Source organism: Neltuma alba, unplaced genomic scaffold, assembly GCF_004799145.2.
Source record: "Neltuma alba isolate B1F8T4 unplaced genomic scaffold, ASM479914v2 tig00002446_pilon, whole genome shotgun sequence".
NCBI classification, from domain to species: Eukaryota; Viridiplantae; Streptophyta; class Magnoliopsida; order Fabales; family Fabaceae; genus Neltuma; species Neltuma alba.
The window spans coordinates 1,136,766-1,158,930 of NW_021632864.1; the positions used below are offsets into that span (position 1 = coordinate 1,136,766).

Sequence of the window (22,165 nt, forward strand, 5' to 3'; positions counted from 1 at the left end):
TTCCAATACTTAAATATTCTATAGGCAGACTCAATTCTATAGGCAGACTCAATTTATAAATGATAGAAAAAAACCAAGCTAATCATGAAAGGCTTATAAATATATCCAGGATAAGAGCTCTAATTAAAAGATGCAGTTGACATGCTAGTAAGAAATAAAAAGATTATGTCATGATCATTATAACATAGTAAATATCATGTCGCTCATTTTTTTTATATTAGAAATGAAATTTATTTGCTTGATGAAATCAAGCAGGCCCTATTTTCAACTATAAAAGCTTCCTTGTGTCAAAAACTGGATTCATTTTCTTCAGTGTCTCTCTTTCTTTCTCGCATTCAAACCCAGCTCTTGCACTCATGTCAACATTGAACCATCTTTTTGGGGTTCCAGAGCAAATATGTTACATTCAATGTGGATTCTGTGCCACCATTTTAATGGTAAATGAGTAGTCTGGTCTTTAAGAATCTGATTCATTTTCTTGTATCTTCTAATTGTTAACTTCCTTCTTCCACTTTGCATTTTCTGTTTTCAATTCAATCTTGAGCTGATGCAGGTGAGCGTCCCATGCAGCAGTTTGTCTATGGTGGTGACAGTCAGATGTGGACATTGCACAAGCCTCCTCTCTGTTAATATGATGAAAGCCTCTTTTGTCCCCTTGCACCTTTTAGCCTCCTTTACTCATCTTCAGGTATACGGTAGTCTCAGAGAAAAAGAAAGTTAGGCTCAATAGTTTGTTGCTAAGTTCACTTTTTGCAATCCAAGTTGACTTCTCCTTTCAATGTTTGCAGCCAAAAGAGGGGAGTCCAGAAGAAGAAGCAAACAAGACTTTGGACAGCCATAACCATAATGGAGGATCCATGATGACCTGTTCTGATTGTGAAGAAGAGGACGCAATTCCCATGAGCATTGTGGCACATAAACGTACGTAAGATTATAGTAAACTTAGTCATCTTTTGTTGATTCATCAATTTTATAACTAATGACTACTCTCTTAACAGCCCCAGAGAAGAGACAGAGAACACCTTCAGCTTATAACCGCTTCATCAAGTAACATTTCACTATATAAGTTGTCTTGTTTAATTAAAACATGAAGTTCAAATCATGAAATTGCTTTGCATGGATGCAGAGAAGAGATCAGAAGGCTAAAGGCTGAAAACCCAGATATGGCTCACAAAGAAGCTTTTAGCACAGCTGCAAAAAATGCATGTTTCAGGAGTTGAAAAGCCTCAGTAGCTCATTAGATTATGATTATGACTATGATATTTACTACTACTACTATTATATTGAGAACTTAAGATCTGAACTCTTTTCTTATTTTCAGTGGGCTTGCAAAGGAGATGAAGAAAGTTGCAGCCAGACAGAGCACCTTGTCGATCTTGACTCCCATTTGGACCCTCATGAAGATGCTGAGGTAAAACCATCATTACTTTGTAACATACTGAAATTTGACTAGTAGACTCATGAATCCAGTCAAGTTGCACTCATTGTGACCGAAACAAATTGCTTTAGAAAGTTCAAGCTAGCAATCAGTAGAGAAGGTGCTTTATCAGATGTTCGATTTGGAAGGACTGGTTTAATGGTAGAAGTGAGTATATGCTATATGACGTATGATTAATCACATTGTTTCAATTTCAAATCTTAGCTATGTCGTATTAGGGTCAGGCTCCCTAGCTTATCTTTCAATGGACCAAAGTTAATTAGTTAAGATACACTTAAGTTGACTCTGATACTATTTTACCACAACGAGTCAATGGCAGAAACAAAACATTCCTAGATAAGACAACATAATATGAAATTCTTGGAATGTGTGTTAGTAGTCACTTTCCAATAACTTTCCTGGGCATGTTATCATAATTTTTAAAAGGTTGACATATACACTTTGGATTAGATAACTTTAAACCTGCCATGTTTCTGCGCTAGTGCATGACGCCTTTGGAATGAGTGAATGACTTGACGTGTGAAACTTTGGATCAGGCTAAAGAAGAAGAAGAAGAAGGCCAAGGTTTCCGTGAAAGAAAGGTTCCAAGGAATTCCATCTGGGCAAGGACACCCTTTGAGTGATCAAGAAATAAAGAAATCTAGCTGTTTCTTTGTCTTGGCATTAAAAGTAGTCTCTAAATCCTTTTCCTTCCGCAGAAAGATGCTCTTGGGAGTGAAAACCGTAGCTTTTGGACAGTTCATGATAACTATAGTTAATAGCTTTTATTTTCCTCACTTCTTGTATTCATGCTTCAAGCTCCATTAGTCTGGAGGACCCAGAGGTTGGTTTATGGTTAGAATATATGCTTGGTTTTCAAAGTAGTCAGATATTGAATATGCCTCTACACTATCTTAATCTATATATATAGACCCGACTTGGTAATTTGAAAAGTACAAGGCTGTGTTAAAAAACCTCAGTCTCTATATATAGCAAGGTAATACAAACAAGCACACAAATATACAAAGAGGCAGATACAGAAGATTCTAATACAACTTGCTTATCACAATCAGCAATCCTCACTCTAGCTAGTATTTTATAAGCATTTAACCCTGGTCCTTCTTCTTGAACTTGCTTATCACAACCAGTAATGATCACTCTAGCTGGTAATTTATGAGCATTCGACCCCGATCCTTCTTGAACTTGACAGTAACCGGTAACAGAGTTCCTGATGCATTTTAGTAAACATAGGATTACGCAGTGATACCCCCCAAATTCAAATATTTCCACTGTGTCCTTGTTGGTAATCTTGGTTCCATTTGAAAACTTCTGCCTGGAAAATAGAATATGAAGTCGAGTATCAATATTGTCAAAGACCACTTCCAACTCGTCTACTCAATATTATCAAAGACATGTAAATACAGAAGAATAAATAGCTAGGTGAAAGCGCATCAGTAATGCACTCATGGAAGGCTTGAAATTAAAGATCCTTCTAGAAGATAAGAAAATACAGTAATGTCTTTTCCATTGACAGGCCTGGGAGAGAAATTCTGTGAATAATATGCCCTGAAGAAGTCTTTATTCTCCTTCTGTAACTCCTTCCACACTGCACAGAAAGGAACAAACTTTACTTGAACCAGAAGGCAAACTTCCACGAAAAACACTCGCGCGCACACACAAAAACGAGTATGCTGAGTAGTACCTGTAAGTGTCACAAGTGGGCTGATGCTGGCATGCTCTTCTAGTGCCTTAATGCACTGATCCTGACTCATATGAAGAAGCAAGCATCTCTCAATAAGATGTTGAACCTGCACATTATTTTCATGCATGAAAGTTAGGTTCATAACATTTTCAGCAAGTGTAGTTTTGAAACATGGAAGAGAAGGAGAAGGGCTGGGGGGGGGGGGAGATTAGTACCATCCTAATATAGGAATGTGGGTGGCAATAAAAACAAAGAAGGGGATGTTGGTGAGTGTGATGCATGCTGTTGTTCTTGATCTGTAGATACAGCTTAAGCTGTGGACAAAACAGAGAAAGGAATAAGGAAGAAACCAAACAAAATTAAGAAAATTAAAGAGCAGTTTAAAAAAGTGCATGATGAGAGAGAGTTAGATATTTTGGTTAGCTTCTTATCATAAGCAAACAAATGAGAGCCTCATGGTGGTATATCCATTCATATCTCTAGCGAAGGGCCAAAATAGCTCAACAAATCCAAACCATAGATTCACCCCATCATCGGAAAAGATAAGGAAGATTGATGTGATCTGTCTCTCCTTTTTTTTGGGAGTATTTTTTTTTTCTCCGTGCTCATTCGGACATTAATAGCTTTCTTTTATGCCAAACAAGCCATGGGTCCTACGTTTTCGAAATGCCATGAGTATGCGGAGAAAGAAGAAGCCTTTTGGTTTGGTGAGGGTTTAGCCTCAAGGACCTGTAAATAAGTTCTAAAGATAATGGCAACACTAATGTTTAAGCAATTTTAATTATTTTGTTCATCTTGATCATGCAGAAATTTTCGTGTTTATCACTTGTGGTATACTTAAAATTCATAGATTGCGGTTTAAGATTCGTGGGTTACTATTTTTTTGCGCTTAGAAATATCAAACTCTGGTCAGACTATATTTCTGGGCAATATGACACGGATTTACATGGGTTCCACGCCCATGTCGTGATTGTGAGGATCTCATTTTCAGTCCGTTTCCCTCCCTCCGTTTCTGTTTATAAGATCCTAACTATTGATTTTTAATATAAAACCCTTCACACAATTTAATAAAACATTTATGACGTATTTTTTTAAAAATAAAATACTTTTATCTTTTTCACTCTTGATTTTTAAAAAAAATTCTTTAAAAAGATACTTAAATAATCTAAATTTTTATTTGGGTAATTAAATTTGTGAAATTCCTAAACAGGTCACATTACCCAAAAAAGTATTTTAAAGTTGAGGCTAGACTCTTATTTGTCAAATTATCTTTTTCATTCTTATTTTTGGTTTTCTGATTTTGTTTTCATCATCTTTACCTCCCCCGGAATCAATTATGCCAATCAAAAGGTTGGTTTGAAAATCTACTAAAATTGTTTACATTTAACTACTTCTAACTAGTTTTCTTAGTCTTATGAAAACTACTAATAGAGTCTAATAAAAAGAACAGAAAGGAATATACATTTTAAAATTTTAAATTTTATGAGTTTTGTTTTTGGGAAATTGCTTAAAAGTCCCTGACAAATTAGAAAATTAATTGTGCAAAAGTATCTGAAATTTATTCAAAAATTTAGGTGCACTTATTTTTTTCTAACGAGCACAACTCTTCTTCAATTATACACAATCTATCTTCGACTATGTACAAGATGAAAGATATCTGCACGTATACATAAATATATTGTATATAATTAAAGAACAATCACTCAAGAATTTGGAGCCTTATATTGAATTATGCTTAAAGACCAAATTCACGAATTTTTTTATTTCTAGAGCAGCTAATTATGAGCACTCATCATTCCACTTCTAAGTTTGTGGCTTGAGTAGCGTATATAGTGTTGAATATTTATTATTTATAAATTTGTATTATGTGAATGATAAATATTTGTAGTTTGAGGGTAAATTTCCGCCATGTGAACGGTGAATTCCATGACATTCTTAATAATTAATTTGTCAATTTCGTAATTTACTATAATTTTCCCTAATTTTTTGTTTGGAATTTTAGTGAATATGTGAGTGAAATTAAGGACAATTCGAAGTCAATGAAGGTCAGACGTACAAAAGTGAGAGTGGTGCTTTGTCTTTCACTTGTACACATTCTTCATTCTGGTTAATGTTTGGATATCCCTATTTATAAAACATTTTACAAGTATCTGCGAGAAACAAATATATTTTTTAAAAAATAAAGTGCCTTAAGAGATTATTTAAATGACTTGTCCGAACTGTTAATAAATTAGCAACATTCTCCATGGCCCATGCATAGAAGGTAAATGAGTGCATCAATTAAAGATACAAATGAATAAAATCAAATAATTAAGTAGATACTCCTCCGATCCTTAATATAAGACCAATTTAACTAATTTAATTGGATTAAGGAAATTAGGTAAGTTAGTTAATTGTAATAAATATGACACGTTTTTCCTAAAACACCATAATCATCTTTCTCAATACCCCTCTCCCTCTTCTGCTTGATTATGGTTGAGAGAGTATCAATAGGGTAATTTAGAGATTATTGATAAATATGATAAATGGGTCTTATATTTAGACTAAAACCAACTCAATAATTGAGTCCTATATTAATAATTGGAGGAGTATCAGTTAGTCACTTAATTTTAACTCATTTTATTAACTTGTATAAAATAAGTAAATATATCTTATAAAAAAAACAGAATGGATGGAAAATAAAGTATAGAATATATTAAAAAAATAAACATGCTGTTTATAAAACGTAACTCTACAAATTTCTTGTGCTTTTTTATTTTCACCATCGAAGTTTACAAATTTCATAGATTGGATTAGAAGCATAACCCACCTAGTTAGCTCCCCCGTGTCATTTGAAAAAGTAAACTCTATGATTCAAATATAATTACGAAGCACTTGCAATTAAAATGTAATCAATAATTTATTGGCAAGTTACCATTTCCAACCCTTCTAACTTTTTAATCATGATTTACAAAATACAAGATATCGTATGTGATAAGAATTTTGTTTTAACTTATGTAAAACAAACTTATAAGTACTTATTTAAGTGATTCCAAACAAGCTCTTAAGTAATCACAATCAGCTTTGGACCCGACCCAGGGACAACAACTTTGGAAGCCCCTCTGCTAAGATAATCTTGATCATTTTTGAGTTCTGATAAACTCTACTTTGCAACATACACTCATCTGTATTTGTCTTCTTAGTCATTATACATAGTACATTAACTAATATCAGAGACATATTCAAATCACACTGATAAATAGTACCATAGTATACCTCATATTACCATAGTATTTGTCTTCTAAGATAGCTTTTATATTACACAAATGACCTGACCAATCCTACTCCTAAACCTACCTGACCAGACACTGAACAATTTGAAGAAGAAAACAAAAGCGACAACATTCATTGCACATTACTTGACGTAAAGAAGCACAGACAACATCAGGTTCATCCATGATTCCATATGCTTTCTTAACTGGGCTCAGATTTCTCCAGAGCTGCAAGCAAAGATACCAACATTGCTAATTGAGTGAATAAAAACCTTTGAAACAAAGACTTAAAAAAAGGGGAGATAGAGCTTACAGTTGTAGTTCAAAAGCTTCTCAATGAGGTCAACATGGGTCATAAGCATTCTTCTACAGCAATATCTAACCAACCCCAAAGCATCCAGAGCATCACTACATTCCATCATTAGATGTTAGTAACCCATATACAACAAGCAGTCTTATCCCATCAAGCGAGATCTTAGCCACACCTACACGGACCGCATGATTCTATGGAACTCCATCAATAACTAACTTTTTTAGATGTATTATTCACTATCACTGCCTTATATAACTACCTAAATTAATATTCATATCAAATTTACAGGGACAGTCTGATGAAGCAGGGGAACATGATTTTAAATGAGGTAGTCAGTAATCAGATTTTGAATGGTTTTCTTCAAATGCCAACATGTAGATTCTTGACAAGATACATCACTTTTAATACTTTAAAATAAGCTGCATCACGCTGAGCCTAGGTCCACATCTAAAAAATACAAAAAAACTCCAAAATCCTATATTTGCAGCTAAATCAGGCATGTTGCAGTTGCACCCATAAATGGTATGCTGGCCAGTTGAACAAAGATTTCAAGGGCGAAGAATACATATTTTATGATAAAGTAGCCAGAGTTTAGAGAAATAAGCATGGGACCATACCAGTGACTTATGATTCACAACAAGCAAATAATACCAAACATGTTCCTAAGATCCCCCCCACTCTCTTCCTTTCTACATACACGCCCGAAATAAATGAGCTTTAGCATCATGCTCATCCACCTGATATATTGCCACTAGTGCACTTAAAGACAGACAGCACTAAAAATGAAACTTGTAATGGATGCCCATTTGTTCGCTACAGCATGCCAACCACAATTGAATTCAATATGTAAAATGAAAAGCTATAAACCAGAAAGTATAACTATTTTGTTTCAGATAATGGATATTAGATTGTTTAACAGCAGCTTGGCTATCACGACAAGTTCTTAGCCCTTCTCTTTTTTCTCCCACACAAACACAAGCAGAGCCAATTAAAGTGAATAAAAGCTGCTAAGCCCTGAACAGATATCAGCCATCATAATAGCTACTCAGACTCAATGACGATCATGTACAATACCAAATTAAGACCTTGCACCAATAGAAGCAAAAAGAAACTACAATACGGAACTCTGTTAACTCCTCCATGGGGGGGGGGGGGGGAACAGAGATATCGGAAATGGGAGAGGCATAAATTACAGACCCTTCGCTGTAGTCAGCCTGCAGAAGGTCCAGATACGTGTCCCATTTGTTTCCAATCACCTAGAAGAACACAATCAAAAGGGGCATTAAATACTTTTAAAAAAACCCTAAACCCTGCATCTCAAAACCTCGAAAGGCGCCAGCTTTTCTGCCCTAGTAGAATTTGACCCCAAAAAAATTGTTTGGGCATGGAGTTAACAAGTGTCAAGAAGAAAAGAAGTACCTTTCCGCAGGTAAAACAACGAACGGGGATAATCATAGTGTGCGCTCGACCTCCTGCGTTCTGGCTCCGGCTGGTCCGAGCGTTACCGTTGCTGCGTGCCTATTTTTATTTTGTAAATTTTGTTGGCTCCAGAAGTTTCGCTTTCTTTTTTTTATTTTATAATTGTAATGGGCTGAAATTTGACTCACCCAATCTGTGGCGAAAAAGAGATTGACTCGTCCAATCCGAGGCCCGTTCTCAATTAGCAATGTGCCAAAACCTTTATTAGGCCACAATAAGCCTAAAATAAATTACCACCTCCCTCTCTTATTTGGGCCAGCATTGCGTCAGAGTTTTAGAAGCAAACCAAAAAGGCTTTGCATTGCATTAGAATAGAATTTAGAATTAGAAATAAGCCATACTTGTACCCAAAAAAACAAATAAAGAAATAAGCCATACTTCTAATAAGAGTTGATTCAGTTGACAATGAATCGATTCATAACATATAATATCATGAGTTTAAATCCTGCTGCTAATTTAAGAATCTTATTGGTGGGTTATCTATAAATACTTGCGTAAACACTCTTTGAGCTTAGATGCATGCCTTAATCCTAATAACCCTAATCCAACTCATCTAAAATTTTTCATACAAAAGAAAGAAATAAGCCATACTTTGCCCTCATGTCATATTAGTATAAGATAAAACTAAATTAAGTAGATTAAAAATTTAATTAAAATTAACTATAGGCAATATGGGTGTAAAAACGTTTTTTTTTTTTAAAAAAAAAGTATCCTTATTTATAAAATGAGAGTAAGCGAGAGAGCTGATGTGTGCATGTGACGAATGGAGAGAATAAATGACTTGACAGTGGGGTAAAAATAAAGAAAAAAAGTTTTTGAGTGAAAATTTTTAAAATCTATTGAAAAAAAGTTCACGCCAATAAATTATAAGGCTCCTAACAATTAATAATTTATTACAATACCTTAATCGTGCACATTGCTTAGCCGGAGGCCATAACTAATAGTGCAAGAGAATAATTGAATGAGGACATTTAGCTTTATAATTATTATATCTTGCGACAAAAGTGGAATGGTTGCTGCCTATGGCATACATAACCTAACCAAAAAAGACAGCTTATGGGGTGAAGGACAAGGAGGGAATTTCGACCTTCAAGAAACACCTTTGGGTTGCCATCAAATCAAATATAGCTATAATAGTAACTTGGTATATTCATTGAATGGCCATTTATTAATTTGCACTCTACACAATATTCCCTCTAATTTCAAGTAGCAATTCAAACACGTTGAATTTGAGTACAATTTCCCTTGATGAGGCTCTTGATTCATCAATCAAATGTATTAAATTTATTTATAATCATTCTAAATTTTCTTCTCAACACATTACACTTCTTCTTTCTAACAATATGCAACCATAAATCTTTAAGTATTATTTGACTAATGAGGTTATTAACCATATCAACTGAGGTTCAATTCTTAGCTTTTGAGTATGAAACAAATTTGGTTATGAGAAATTTATCCTTTGTCCTCAGTATCTCTATGCATCACTTGTTATTGTATGCTAATTGGTCGTTGTCGCACTTTATAATACTACCTTCAATTTTTAATATAAAAGTTAGCTAATGACTAAATTTAGTTCTAAATATAAGACATCAATCCACTTCATCTCTCAATTTGCAGTTTATTTTTAAAATATTCCTGTTGATTACACATATTTAGAGAATTTACATCCAAGTGTACTCATGATTAAAAATGATGCTTTAAAAAGAACCAACCTATATTTATTATAAATAACTAATTCAATTAATTTTTTTAATCTATTTAAATTAGCTAAGTAACTCTTACACGGCAGATTAGATATAGTAATTACATTTGTTTGTTGTAAGATACACAATTCACCCAACAAATTAACGTGGACAAATTGAAATAATAGTCATCAGTGGGTCAGAGTGGAACTTTTTTTCTCACATTGGATCAAAAGAGCTCAGTAATAATAGTAATTAAGAATATCTGAATGTCATTCCATATGTAAGCAATGTAATTAAAGTGGGACCGAGGCTTTTATGTTTTTTTGACCAGCAAGTAGGAGCAAGGCATTGGCGACTTTAATTTGTGTTGGAAATATGAACCTCAAGAAAGATGTGGTTGAATTGGAAATAATAATAATATTATTATTAGTCCAACTTGCACCACGCTCATCGACACAAACCACACAAAAGCCAAAACTAAAAATTCGATGGGGAGACCGGAGACCCACAATATTAGTGGTTGATTTGAATCTGCTAACTCTTGTTTGTGCGTGTGAGAAGGATTAGAACCACTCATTTGACCTTCTCGATGTTGGCAATGTAAATAATTGAACAAAGAAAGCATATTAATTACAAATCTATACTCCCTCTGATATTATTTATAAGTTTTAAATTTAGAAAAAAAATGTGGTTTATTTTATACTCCCTCCGTTCTGTTTTATAAGATACAATTAACTAAATCACATTATTCAAAAAATTAGTTAAAATTAGTTAGGTGCAATAAATATGTAAAGAGTGTAACATTTTTGCCAACAATACCCTCATTTATGTGAAAGAGAGATAATGTGTGGGAGAGAGAATGAATGGGAATTAAATACAATTATGTGAGTAATATGAGTAATTAAATAGGGATAAAATAGAAAATCAACACACAAAATTTGAGACAACCTATAAGTGTCTCTTATAATAAAGAACATGATATACTTTACAATTGTTTCTTTTTTTTTTGATGAGTTTTACAATTGTTTCTTATAATAAGGAACAGAGAGAGTAAGTTTTAATTTGATTTTATATTAATATTTAATGTATTTTTTTCGATTGTGCCCTTAGTTATTTATTATCTTTCCTTTCCCACGTTCTGTCTTATCACATTTTTCAACATATTTTCTTTTATCTTTGTTTAAATTATTACAAGAATATATTTGAAAAAATATATATTTCTAATGTACTTATTACTTTTAACTAATAGTTGATTATTCGTAAATTAGTTATTTGAAACTTGTAAGGGAGTAATATTTCTATAGTTGATAGGAATTTGATTTATATTTCCATAAGAATGTCCATCTAAATTTGAGAATGTTGTTGGGGCTTGGGAGGTATTTGTAAGAATCTCCATAAATATTCACATTGAATGAATAGGCCTGATTAAACTTAATTCACCCAATCTTATTTATAAATTACTTGGACCATATTTTATTGAAATTGGGAATAATCTTAAAACTCATTAACTCTATACTAAGAATTAATAACTTTCTAATTTTAACCCAATTTAATATATACATTTTTCAAGAAAAATAACAATGTACATAATAAATAAATAAAAAGTAAAATAGTATATTCATGTTAAAAATTTAATAATATAACTTCTAAATGGGACAAAGAAAAACTTTTTCCCTGTACTTTATAAATAGAACTAGGAAATAGTGAAGTCATTTTTTATCTGAACTTTTTGTGACAAAAAAAGGGAAGTTTATATTTGATAATATTAACTATCTTTTGAAAATTATTCGCTTTGTCTCTAAATATAAGTCCTCATATCTTTAAATTATTTTCACAAAATATTCAACTCAGAAGGAATAAGCATCCCATTACTTGAACCAAGCAAAGTGGGTCTGGAAAAAATCCAAAAGAAGAAGTGAAATTGTTAGTTTCGCAGTTAATGGATGCTGCCCTCCGGCTATTCGTCGGGCGGCGGCTCTGGTCAATAATTTGGATTCGGAATTACAGGCTTCCAAAGTAACACGACGTGCTTTCTAATTAGTGGGGAGATATAAGATATTCTCTCTTTTAATGCTTCCCCCATGGACCAAATAGTCTATTATGCATGTGAACGAACGCGTAGGATTTATTTCTAAATATAAGACTTAATTAAAAGGATGAATAGTTTTGATTCTAACTATAATGCTGCATAACACGATGGATGACCTCAATGCCAAGCATGTGGCAAATATGGCATCTTAACCATTAACATTAATTTTTTTAATTAAAAAAAGTGAAATTGCTCCCTTTTTGTAAAAAAATAATTTTGGAGTGATATTGAGTAATAAAAAGGATTTGGATACTCATAACTCTTTTACAAATACTTAAAGGCAAAAATAACTCTTTAACTCTCTATTTTCTTTTGTTATATTTGATTTTATAAATAGAAGTGAGAGATTTTAGATGTGAGACTTCAATAAGCGCGTCTTGGTCATATGACCAATTCTAGTGGAGAGATTCTTATTGATGATTAGATGTTAGATGGGTATTAATAAATCCATGAAAATAGAGAAATTAACCTTCGGTAGAATTATGATTCTTGCCAAAATTGGCAGCCAAGCATGCAAGACATGGTCCATGATAATAAAGATGATTGGGAATCTGGATTCCAAAAAATCCGACTAAAACGGTGCCCTAAATCAAAATAAATGAGAAGGACTCAGGGTTTTGGAGCCTCGCTGCTTTAAAAGTAAATAAATAAATTTCTCTTTGATGATCAGTTTGAAAGAAGTCATGTCCTTTTTGGTTCATTAGAAGTGAGGGTGTGAGAATGAAAATTTAAATGGAATCTTTGTAAATCATATGTTTGGTTCACTTCGGGGATCATGGAATGGCTTCCACCATTGGAGGTAGCAGCACAAAAATCCATTTGCATCATTCCTTAAATCATGCTGACCTTGGTAATGGAGAAGACCATAGAGAGGGCAATAAGGACAATGGCAATCGTGAGGATGATGGTGACCACGATGGCAACCAGACATTGGTTAGCAGGATTCAAATTTTTGATTTTGTGGGTTATGAGCCGATTCCTTACTAACTGGACCAACTCTTGTTAGTTGTTCTAATTACTCTCTCCATGTACGTATATATTGAGAATTATCTAGATGCACGCTATTTATTTAGGAACAAAAAACACTATAGTTTCTCTTTTTCTTTTTTATAAACAAAGCATCTTTCATGGGCGACCCAATAGTAGAAGAAACCAGAGTAACTAATTAGATCTTGAAAAATAATATTTCTATATAAGTATATATGGGTATAAAGGACGTGCGTTCTATGGCATGGATGGTGGGTGGAAACATTAGAATAAGAAACGGTCTGTGGTGGCGGGTGTTGTGCAACATGATGTGAGGGCGCAGTGGAGGTGGAGAGGTTGCGGCGTAGGATAGTCCACCTCTTCTCCCTCCCTCGGTGTTTACCCGCCAAAATTGCGCGCCAATCAACTGTAGGGCCCACTTCCCCCGTTTCTGCTCCCTCACCACTCACCAGGGAAGTTTGCCCCCAATAATCAATGGGTTTTTTTCTTCTTCAAAAAGAACAACATAAACAAACACAAGATTAGAGAAAATCAAATCCATAATCCTTGCCTTTTATATTTTTAATTAATAAATTTAGAAACAGAATTCATGAATTATTTTTGACCTGAAGAGTTCATGAATTTATTACACATAATTATATTAAATTAAAGTAAGCCCAAGCATGCATATGATTTAAAAATAAGTTTTCAGATACAAAAAAGTTTATATGGGTCAGGTCCAAAGATTCATTAGGATTATGGTACATTTTCAGGCTCAGAAAGTATTTATAAAGACATTTACAGATCACCTATTAAGAAGGTCATTATATATTATAAATTACAGATTGTGAGATTCAAACTCACAATTTTATAAATTACAAGCCAACTCTTTTAATAAATAAACTAACTCATATCGGCAAAAATAATTTTACCACAATGGAAATATAAAGAGGGATCATAGTTATATATTGATGACAAATATATACTTTTTTATTAATTATGAATTAGTATATTCATAAGGCTTTGTTTTGCTCTAGATCACATGTGATTGAAGAATTTAATACAATAAATATAAAGAGTTTGATATAAATATTGTTGATTATACATTAATCAAAGATGGTTTTTTCACATATGTTTTTTTTTTTTTGGGTTTGGGGTGGAAAAGGAGTCAAGAGAAATGACAATGACATATATATAATATAGCGTGATAATGAGAATTAATTAAAAAGTAAAAGGGATGGAAGGATCTGGGGAAGGGTTCACGGAACCGACCGCATCTGCCGCGTTTCATAAGGAGGCACTGATTCCCGATAGTGCCCAACGCTGACTCATCCATCCATATCTTCTGAATGCACATATCGTATCGTCGCCTTCTCATGAAAACAACCCCTTCTGACTTCTCTCTTTACAGCCATCTCTCATAGCCGCCGCTCTTCTTCACCTTCATTTACTACATCACCATTCTTCTCATACCAAACCTACGGATTCCTCCTAACGTTAGTTATCTCGTACATAGTAAGTCACAATAAAAGAAAAAAAGATGTAAAAGTTCCAATCACCATTTAAAGGGAAAATTACGATGAAATCATTAAAAAAATAATTACTAAAAATCTGAATAATATTAAGTTTTAGAGTAAAAAATAATAATTTTTGAAACTTATTTTATAATTATTTTTCTTTCTTGAGATCTTATTATAATTTTCTCTCCATTTTAAATAAGTCCTGAACCGAACTTTACCTTTCTTGTACTACTTAATCCGGTTCTTTTCATAAGATCTTTTTAATTAAAATAATACAGTTTAAAAAAATAGTTAAAATTATTTAAAAATAATAAATATGTAAAAATAATTTTTTTTAAGTATGCCAATGTTCAATAAGAAGGTATGAAATAAAGAAAAAAACAATATACATGATATAATGATGAAAGATGAAAGAAATAAAGTGATAGCAATAAAAAGAAAAGACATAAAGAGATGAATAAGAAAGAAAAATAAGAAGCAAAATTGGTAAAAACTTGTTTAATGTTTAGATACCTCTAAGTAAGATCTCATAAAAGGAGCGCACCAATTTAAATGTTGCGATCTTATAAAATAGACCGGAGGGAGTATTTACAAAGTGACTTTCCATATGTTTGATAAAAAGAAAAACTTAAAACTCATTAACGGCGTCTAAATTAGCGTGTTGGGATCGTGTCTATTCTTTAAAAAAAAAAAAAGCCCTTATATTTCTATACTTTTTTTGAAAAATCCCAAAAAAGTGATTACTGAATTTCAAAATACCAAATCAGAAATTTTATACAAAAATAAATTGTCATTTGCTCTTTAAATGTAGTCATTTTCTTTATGAGTGTAGTAACGATTAATAACTATGATTTGGAATTTTGAAATTCAGCTATCACTTTTTTGAGATTTTCCCTCTTTTTTTTTGCTAATTTAAAATCTCTGTTTTTTCTCTTATTTATTAGATCTCTTTCATCACTAGCATTTGTATATCGAAGCTAACGGTTAAATCAAATAAAAATTAAAGAATTTAGTCAAAAGAAAAAAAAAATTACTTAAAAAAATTTACACACCTTTATTTTCAATCACTGACAGAAATACTGCCAAACTGTCTTTTTTTTTTTTTGCCAGAGAAATATAGCTACATATAGCCTATTGAAAATTTATCATAAATCTTTTTTTAAAGTGTATTTAACACCCCAATTTTTTTAATAGTGCAATTATACTCATAATTTCTTAAGGTCCTCAAGAGTAAAATTGCATTCCAAAAAAATAAGATCATAAATAAAATTATATTTTAAAAAAATATCACTAAAAAAATTGAGATGCTAAATGCATTTTTACCTTTTATTCTTTCTCGTCTCTAAAGAATATCTCTTCTAGTAAGTCCTAAGGGCTAAAAGAATGAATCCCTATGCATGTTTATGAAACAAATTTAGTTGAAGATATATCTTTAAATCTTTCTTGCCGAAAATTTAGAAAAAAATATAAATACTCAAGAAATGTAACATAATTTTTTATTTATTTTGATACCATAATCGGTCACACTAAATGCATTGATGTATTTATACGCATGTATCTGTGAAATCATAATTAGATCATGGATGGCATTGGTAAACAGCTTGTATTGGATTCTGCATGGTAAATGAATATACTGTAGTCCTATAGGATATAGGACTCAATTCTGAGTTGGTTTTGGTCCTAAATATAAGACCCATTTCTCATATTTATCAATTTTCTCTAAATTACCCCTATAGATACTCCCTCCAACATAATCAAGTAGCAGAGGGAGATGAGGTATTAAGAAAGTTAATTATGGTGTTTTAGGAAAATGTTTCACTTTTCTTATAATTAATTAACTTACCTAACTCCTTAATATAATCAAATTAGTTAAATGGTCTTATATAAGGACCGGAGGAGTATAATAGTTTCTACATATATTTTTAATTCTTTCAACATTATAGTAAAAAAAGTTTTATAATCAAAAATAACGGAATTTAAATGGGTATGAAATTGAAACGCGTAATATATGCGCACCAACGGCACTTGATATTTCAACGAAACGTATGAAGTACGAAGTACGAAGAAAAGGAAGAAGAGAATTGCGGGATTTCAGAGGAGAGTGGGGTCTTCGCGTATTTCCAGCATCGTGTAAAGAAAAAAGAAGATAGGAATTCGATTTCTTAATTTTAATTTTCGTTTTCCCATTATATTTTGGTTGGAATGAGGAAGATTGCAATAATTATTATTAATATTATTAAAAAATTAATAATCGCTTCCCTCGATTTCCCAGTACCCACTTCCCCTCCACCATCTATTCTATATCCTCATTTCAATCGCATCTTCATCTTCATCGCCATCCTCATCTCGTATTCTCTAGATCTCTCCCTCCCTCCCTCTTTTCTTTACGTTTCGCTGGAAGGTTCTAAAAGATCATTCTTGAATCTTGATGCTCTGTTTGGTCTGGTTTCTTTCCCGGCGATTCTCTTCTAGAAGTCTATTTAATTTCAATCTGGAGGTATTTTCTGGGTTTTTCCCTCCCCTTTGGTTGGTTTTCATGCTGAAGCTTTGTTTTTTTAATCGAAATATATGATTTGATAGGTTTGAAGTGGATAGCATTGTGGGTGCTTTCCCGATAATCCAAAGGGTGGAATATCAAGGTGGCGATGGATTCCACTTGCTGTTTCTGCTTCTCATGTTGAGTTGTTTGGATCTTCACAAGGTATTTTCCATATTCAGAGGCTGGGTTTCTTTGTTTATTCATAATCTGGCTCTTGTTCAACGCTTGGCTATGTTATTATTTAAGAAATCTTGATGGGTGTCCCTTTGGAATTGCCGTTCGTTCCGTTCTGATATTGCGATTATCAATTGTGATCTGATCAAAAGATTTTTCAGAGCTTTTTTCCTCCTCTTTGACTACTCACTTCTGATCTTCGTGTTGTAACCCTTTCCAGATAGATGAGGTCTAGGCTTGGATGTTTGAAAATGACAATATATTTGGATTTACGAAGCCCTCATATTTTACGCCATTTCTCTACTCGCGATTCTTCTCCTTCCCATCTTGTTTCCATCCATTTATAACTTTAGATTGTTAGACAGCCACTTAGAGACTCATCAATATCATCTCTTGAAAGATAAATAATGGACTTTTGGTTACCACAAGCTTCTATACATTTTTTGCTTTGAGATTTTTATGGACTTCTATTAGTTTTGTCTGTGAGTTGCTTCTAATTCATTAGTTTCGCCTTATCTCATGTTAAATTGAAATGTAACCTATTGGTGGCATGCCAATTTTGTTTGTACTACTTATCAAAAGGGCAGGAAAGAATGACACACAGAGTAAGAAATAACATTTAATATGCCAAGTTCTGGATTTGCCGGGTTTTGATAGCAGTTTTTTTCAATCGATATAATGTGCTTTAAGGAAAATAAATGAAAAATGCGTTCAGAAACAATAGTTGTATGTTTCAACTGGAACTAAGCATGTTGCGTCTGATCATGTGGAGCATTTCATGCTTGAAACATGTTTATAACTGAGAACTTGCCCAAAGACTTTCTCATAGAAATAAATTCCCCTTCAGCTTTTTCTGAAGTGGAATGCTGATAATTGGTTATAAGGCCAGGGATGTTAAGTCATTTATCTGGGGTATAGCCCAAGGCTCAACCAGTTGCATTTTTGTTATGTAATCATTAATCTAAGTCTAGATTTTGTGTTTCACTCCAAAAAGTTGTGGGAAACTTGGCATTCATTGCATTGTTCAGTTAATTGTATGAAAGTGATGACAGCCAGCATTTAACTTGGATACATTAAGGATCATATTACATTTTTGTTAAACGTTATATGTTTCACTAATTAACTCCTACTTAAAAATTGTTACTCTTTTGTGCCTTGTATTAAAAAAGGTTAAGGATGAATGTTGTAAATTGCTGTGTTTTCAAATGTTAAGGATGAATATTGTAAATTACTGTTTTATTTAAAGCATCTTTTTTTTTTTTTTTTTTTAACATCTGAATGATTCAAAATATATAACTTGAAGATAAGATGTATTCTATGGGGTCTTCTTTTAATATTTAGTTTACTATATCTCTCCCTTTACTGAGCAGATTCCAAAATTAGCCTTTGATTGTGACTAAAACCAACTTAACTTTTCCTGTGGAGGAATCTTGTATGTTCCTGAATTTTGGTTCGGAGTTCATACTTCTTAGCTGTATGGTTTTTTCCACTAAGCTAGAGGCAATGGAAAACTTGCATCTCTACCTGGGATGGCTATAAGACATCAAAATTACTACCAAACTGCTTAAACTGATGTGTTCATTGAAATGTCCTGTACAAGACAACCAGCTTCTTGTCTCACGCTGCTTCCTTGTTTGAACTGTACTTGTAGTTCTTATTCTGCGTGGGGTTGGCAGTGCAGGAATCTTTCGGGTAGTTTAGCTTTTCATATTTTAAATTTTGGCTTTATTTACTCCCATTCTTTTCTGCCTGCAGATATTTGGCGGAAGCTTCCTTTCATTTCTTAAAAGACGTGTTACCTAAGCTTGGTAGGCATTCAACTGGGTAAAATGTTGGGGGGCAACAATGGAAATCCTGTTCTTCCTGTTTTCCTGGACGATGCTCACATGCAATATCAAACTAATGCAGCAAATCAACTGCAGCTGTTTGGGAACTGTGAGTTTTCTCTTGTCTTCTGATGTGATAATGAAATTGTCTGAATATTTTTGTCTGGAATATGTTTGCTTCACTTGTTATCTGTTTCCTTTGGCAATTTTTGTACTGTCTGTAGTTAGTCTTTTATCACATAACGGACATCACTTATTAGGATGAGACTTGTTGTGCTGGTTGTGCTTAGTCTTATCACTGAATGATGAATGGAAAATACTTTTGCAGTACCTGCTGGTTGTAGTGTTGATCCAGTTAATTACTTCGGAAATGAGCATATTAGTTCTATGGTTCGGCCAACCAGACAAACCAGGGAAATAGATGACATGTCCAAGCAGCAAAGGCTTCAGATTTCCTTAAATTACAACTTCGGTCAAGATGAACCTGATCGATCGGCAAGTATTCCAAACCTAAACCCAAATCCAAATCCAAAACCCTGTGTCAACAGGATTGAGGTTGTCTTATGATGATGATGAGCGTAACTCATCTGTCACTTCTGCAAGTGGAAGCATGACGGGCGCACCTTCAATTGTATTATCCCTTGGTGACAGTATTAGAACTGAGCTTGATAGACAGAAGCAAGAATTGGACCAGTATATTAAACTTCAGGTAATTTATTATGCTTTAGCTTTCTGTACTGTCATTTTAAAGTGTTGGTTGATGTCATCTAGGTGCAAAATCAGTTGTGTCATTGCAATTCTTTCTTATTGTGGTACATGCTTTTGTCTTTTATCCTTTTTTAATCATCTTGATTCCTATTTTAGCCCTTGCGGTTTATTCAAGCGTTATTAATTCCCTTTAATTCATTATGAAGTTTGAGCAATTTTTTCCCTCTTTATACTATTTGTCGGAGCAGTTAAGTCTCTAATTTCATTAGATCAAACAATCCCCATAATTTGACCTTTGACCACTGCTACCTGATCTTATTTTAAATTTTAATGTACCCATGCATTGCAAGGGAGTCTACATTAAGTTATTTGAAGAAACTTGTAACGTGACTAACACAAAATTTATGTAATTCTAATTGCTATATCATAATTTAAACACACATTCAGGACTTAACAGTTGAAGCGCTGATTGCTCCATTGCACAGACCTATAGACAGAAGTGGTACCTTGGTTACGGAATTGTCAATAAGGTCATGTATGTATACATATATATATTGCACTCCTTTAACCCTTGCTGTGATTCATTTCTACACAGAAGGAACAATTGTCAAAAGGATTGAGAGACATCAAACAAAAGCACATGGCATCTCTTCTTACTGCCATTGACAAAGGCGTAAGCAAGAAGCTAAGGGAAAAAGATATGGAGATAGAGAACATGAACCGTAGAAATCGAGAACTAGCAGAGAAAATAAAGCAGGTAGCCATGGAAGCACAAAACTGGCATTACAGAGCCAAGTACAACGAGTCGGTTGTGAATGTTCTAAGGAACAACCTCCAGCAGGCTATCTCACAGGGAGTTGAACAAGGGAAAGAAGGTTTTGGGGACAGTGAGGTTGATGATGCTGCCTCAGGCATTGACCCCAATAACTTGCTGAGCATCCATGGCGTGCCGATGAAATCTATTGGAAAGAAGCAGCAAGGCTCGGAGGATCACATGATTTGCAGGTCATGCAAGGCAAAGGAGGTTTCAATGTTGTTAATGCCTTGTAGGCATCTGTGCTTGTGTATGGACTGTGATGCTTTTGTCAGTGTTTGTCCTGTATGCCAAATGATGAAATCTGCTAGTGTCCAAGTGTTTCTTTCTTAACCTACAAAAGGGTAAGTACTTAAAAAAAGGGGGCGAAAATGAAAAATGCAAGGAAAACTCATCATCCTACCGTCTCTGTGACTGTTGTGTGATATCTGCTAATTTATGAAACTTATGAGTGAACTTGTCCAACATATCACTTGACTTCAAAAGATGTTACTATCCAATTTGCTTTGTCAGATCACTCTCCCCCCTATTCCCACTTTCTTTCTTAAACTTGTAATTGTGTAAATAGAGTTGTGAATTTTGAATAAGAATCTTTTACATGAGAAATATTTCTCTTCAAGCAATTTCAAACAAGTTAGATGTAGTTGTGAGTGTTTTACATTGTGTCAAATAATTGAATAGCTGCAATGATAACCAGTATTTTTCGCTACAGGCTGGATGCAATGGCTGCTAGGTCCGGAATCTGAAAGAAATATTATTTCAAAGGCAGTAAGTGATTTCTGTTCTTTAATAGAGGGGAAAAAAATATAAATAAGAGCAAATTTAACTACTATATCTAAAAGTCCCGTGAAAATATGCATGGAAATAAAGGCAACTTTATAATGATTTTAGTGCAATAGAATATCATTAATAGCCACAGGGTGCAATTTTTGGTAGCGTTTTGCTTCTTGTTAATCAGGCAATCTGCAAAAGGACATTTAACTTTACATTAAAATTTTAAACGCCATTTTTTAGACATAATATTCCAATGAAGATTAATCTCATTCCAATTCATATCACTGACCGACCTCCCATACCATTCAATGTGACCGCTTTTTGTCCACAGGCTCAAGCGTTGAAAAACTCCCAACAAAGCCTTTGAATTTTACCCTTCACGGCAACTCGTCTTGCGTTCAAATAACCTACCTCATTGGATGTCAAGGCCGTTCCGTTTCCCCTCTTACTTTGAATGTGATCCGCCATCATATTGTCGCCTACTAAAGCATTGAAAAAATTAAACCTAAGTTTTTTTTTTTGTCAGACATAGATATTATCTTATTAGATATAATCATGTTTGAAGTACTATCAGACACTAAATATAGACAACCCTCCTAAAAAAAATTCCAACTTTAATTTCCCACATTACAGAGGACTACCTTTTAATACTAGAACTAACCTTAGAAGCACTCTCATTTGGTACCAGTGAATTAGAAAAAATAGGAAGAAAAACTTTAACAAGGTCAATTTAAAAAAAAAAAAAAAAAGAAAAAATAGGGTTATAAAATTTTAATAGAAGAAAAATTTTTAACTCCACTTTTTTAATTTTTTTAAAAAATTTCATTAAAATTTTTTCCCCCTACCCGTCCCGTTCAATTCCCTTGTACCAATCAGATCCTAATAGTTAAAAATTACGCATTATGGCC

The 22,165-nt window shown here is 33.3% G+C and overlaps 4 protein-coding genes across 5 annotated transcripts; 2 read left to right on the forward strand and 2 right to left on the reverse strand.

Moving 5' to 3' along the window:
• The first annotated feature begins 356 nt into the window (after nucleotides 1-356).
• On the forward strand, nucleotides 357-2,061 carry LOC114727725 (axial regulator YABBY 4-like). The gene is made up of 7 exons (XM_028914444.1): nucleotides 357-437; nucleotides 554-688; nucleotides 789-921; nucleotides 999-1,047; nucleotides 1,127-1,202; nucleotides 1,322-1,411; nucleotides 1,975-2,061. Exons 1-7 carry the CDS (start codon nucleotides 357-359, stop codon nucleotides 2,059-2,061), a joined length of 651 nt encoding a protein of 216 aa, XP_028770277.1.
• A 248-nt stretch (nucleotides 2,062-2,309) lies between these two features.
• Nucleotides 2,310-3,507, reverse strand: LOC114728607 (uncharacterized). 2 transcript variants are annotated; one of them, XM_028915522.1, is made up of 4 exons: nucleotides 3,335-3,507; nucleotides 3,120-3,225; nucleotides 2,943-3,023; nucleotides 2,310-2,750 (listed from the first exon to the last, which is right to left on the reverse strand). In XM_028915522.1, the coding sequence occupies exons 1-4, from the start codon at nucleotides 3,398-3,400 to the stop codon at nucleotides 2,671-2,673; spliced, it is 333 nt and encodes a 110-aa protein (XP_028771355.1). In that variant the 5' UTR covers nucleotides 3,401-3,507; the 3' UTR covers nucleotides 2,310-2,670. The 2 variants fall into 2 exon arrangements, with proteins under 2 accessions (XP_028771355.1, XP_028771364.1); XM_028915531.1 differs by having other exon boundaries at nucleotides 2,929-3,023; nucleotides 3,335-3,504.
• A 2,703-nt stretch (nucleotides 3,508-6,210) lies between these two features.
• LOC114728183 (DNA-directed RNA polymerase subunit 10-like protein) lies at nucleotides 6,211-8,169 on the reverse strand. Its single transcript, XM_028915054.1, has 4 exons — nucleotides 8,103-8,169; nucleotides 7,881-7,939; nucleotides 6,684-6,778; nucleotides 6,211-6,598 (listed from the first exon to the last, which is right to left on the reverse strand). The coding sequence occupies exons 1-4, from the start codon at nucleotides 8,136-8,138 to the stop codon at nucleotides 6,573-6,575; spliced, it is 216 nt and encodes a 71-aa protein (XP_028770887.1). The 5' UTR covers nucleotides 8,139-8,169; the 3' UTR covers nucleotides 6,211-6,572.
• Nucleotides 8,170-16,666: 8,497 nt separating this feature from the next.
• Nucleotides 16,667-21,106, forward strand: LOC114727472 (probable BOI-related E3 ubiquitin-protein ligase 3). Its single transcript, XM_028914179.1, is given in 6 exon segments — nucleotides 16,667-16,919; nucleotides 17,003-17,123; nucleotides 18,891-19,070; nucleotides 19,290-19,471; nucleotides 19,473-19,670; nucleotides 20,265-21,106. Coding segments are annotated over 4 exon segments (1,038 nt in total). The 5' UTR covers nucleotides 16,667-16,919; nucleotides 17,003-17,123; nucleotides 18,891-18,964; the 3' UTR covers nucleotides 20,817-21,106.
• The last annotated feature ends 1,059 nt before the right edge of the window (nucleotides 21,107-22,165 follow it).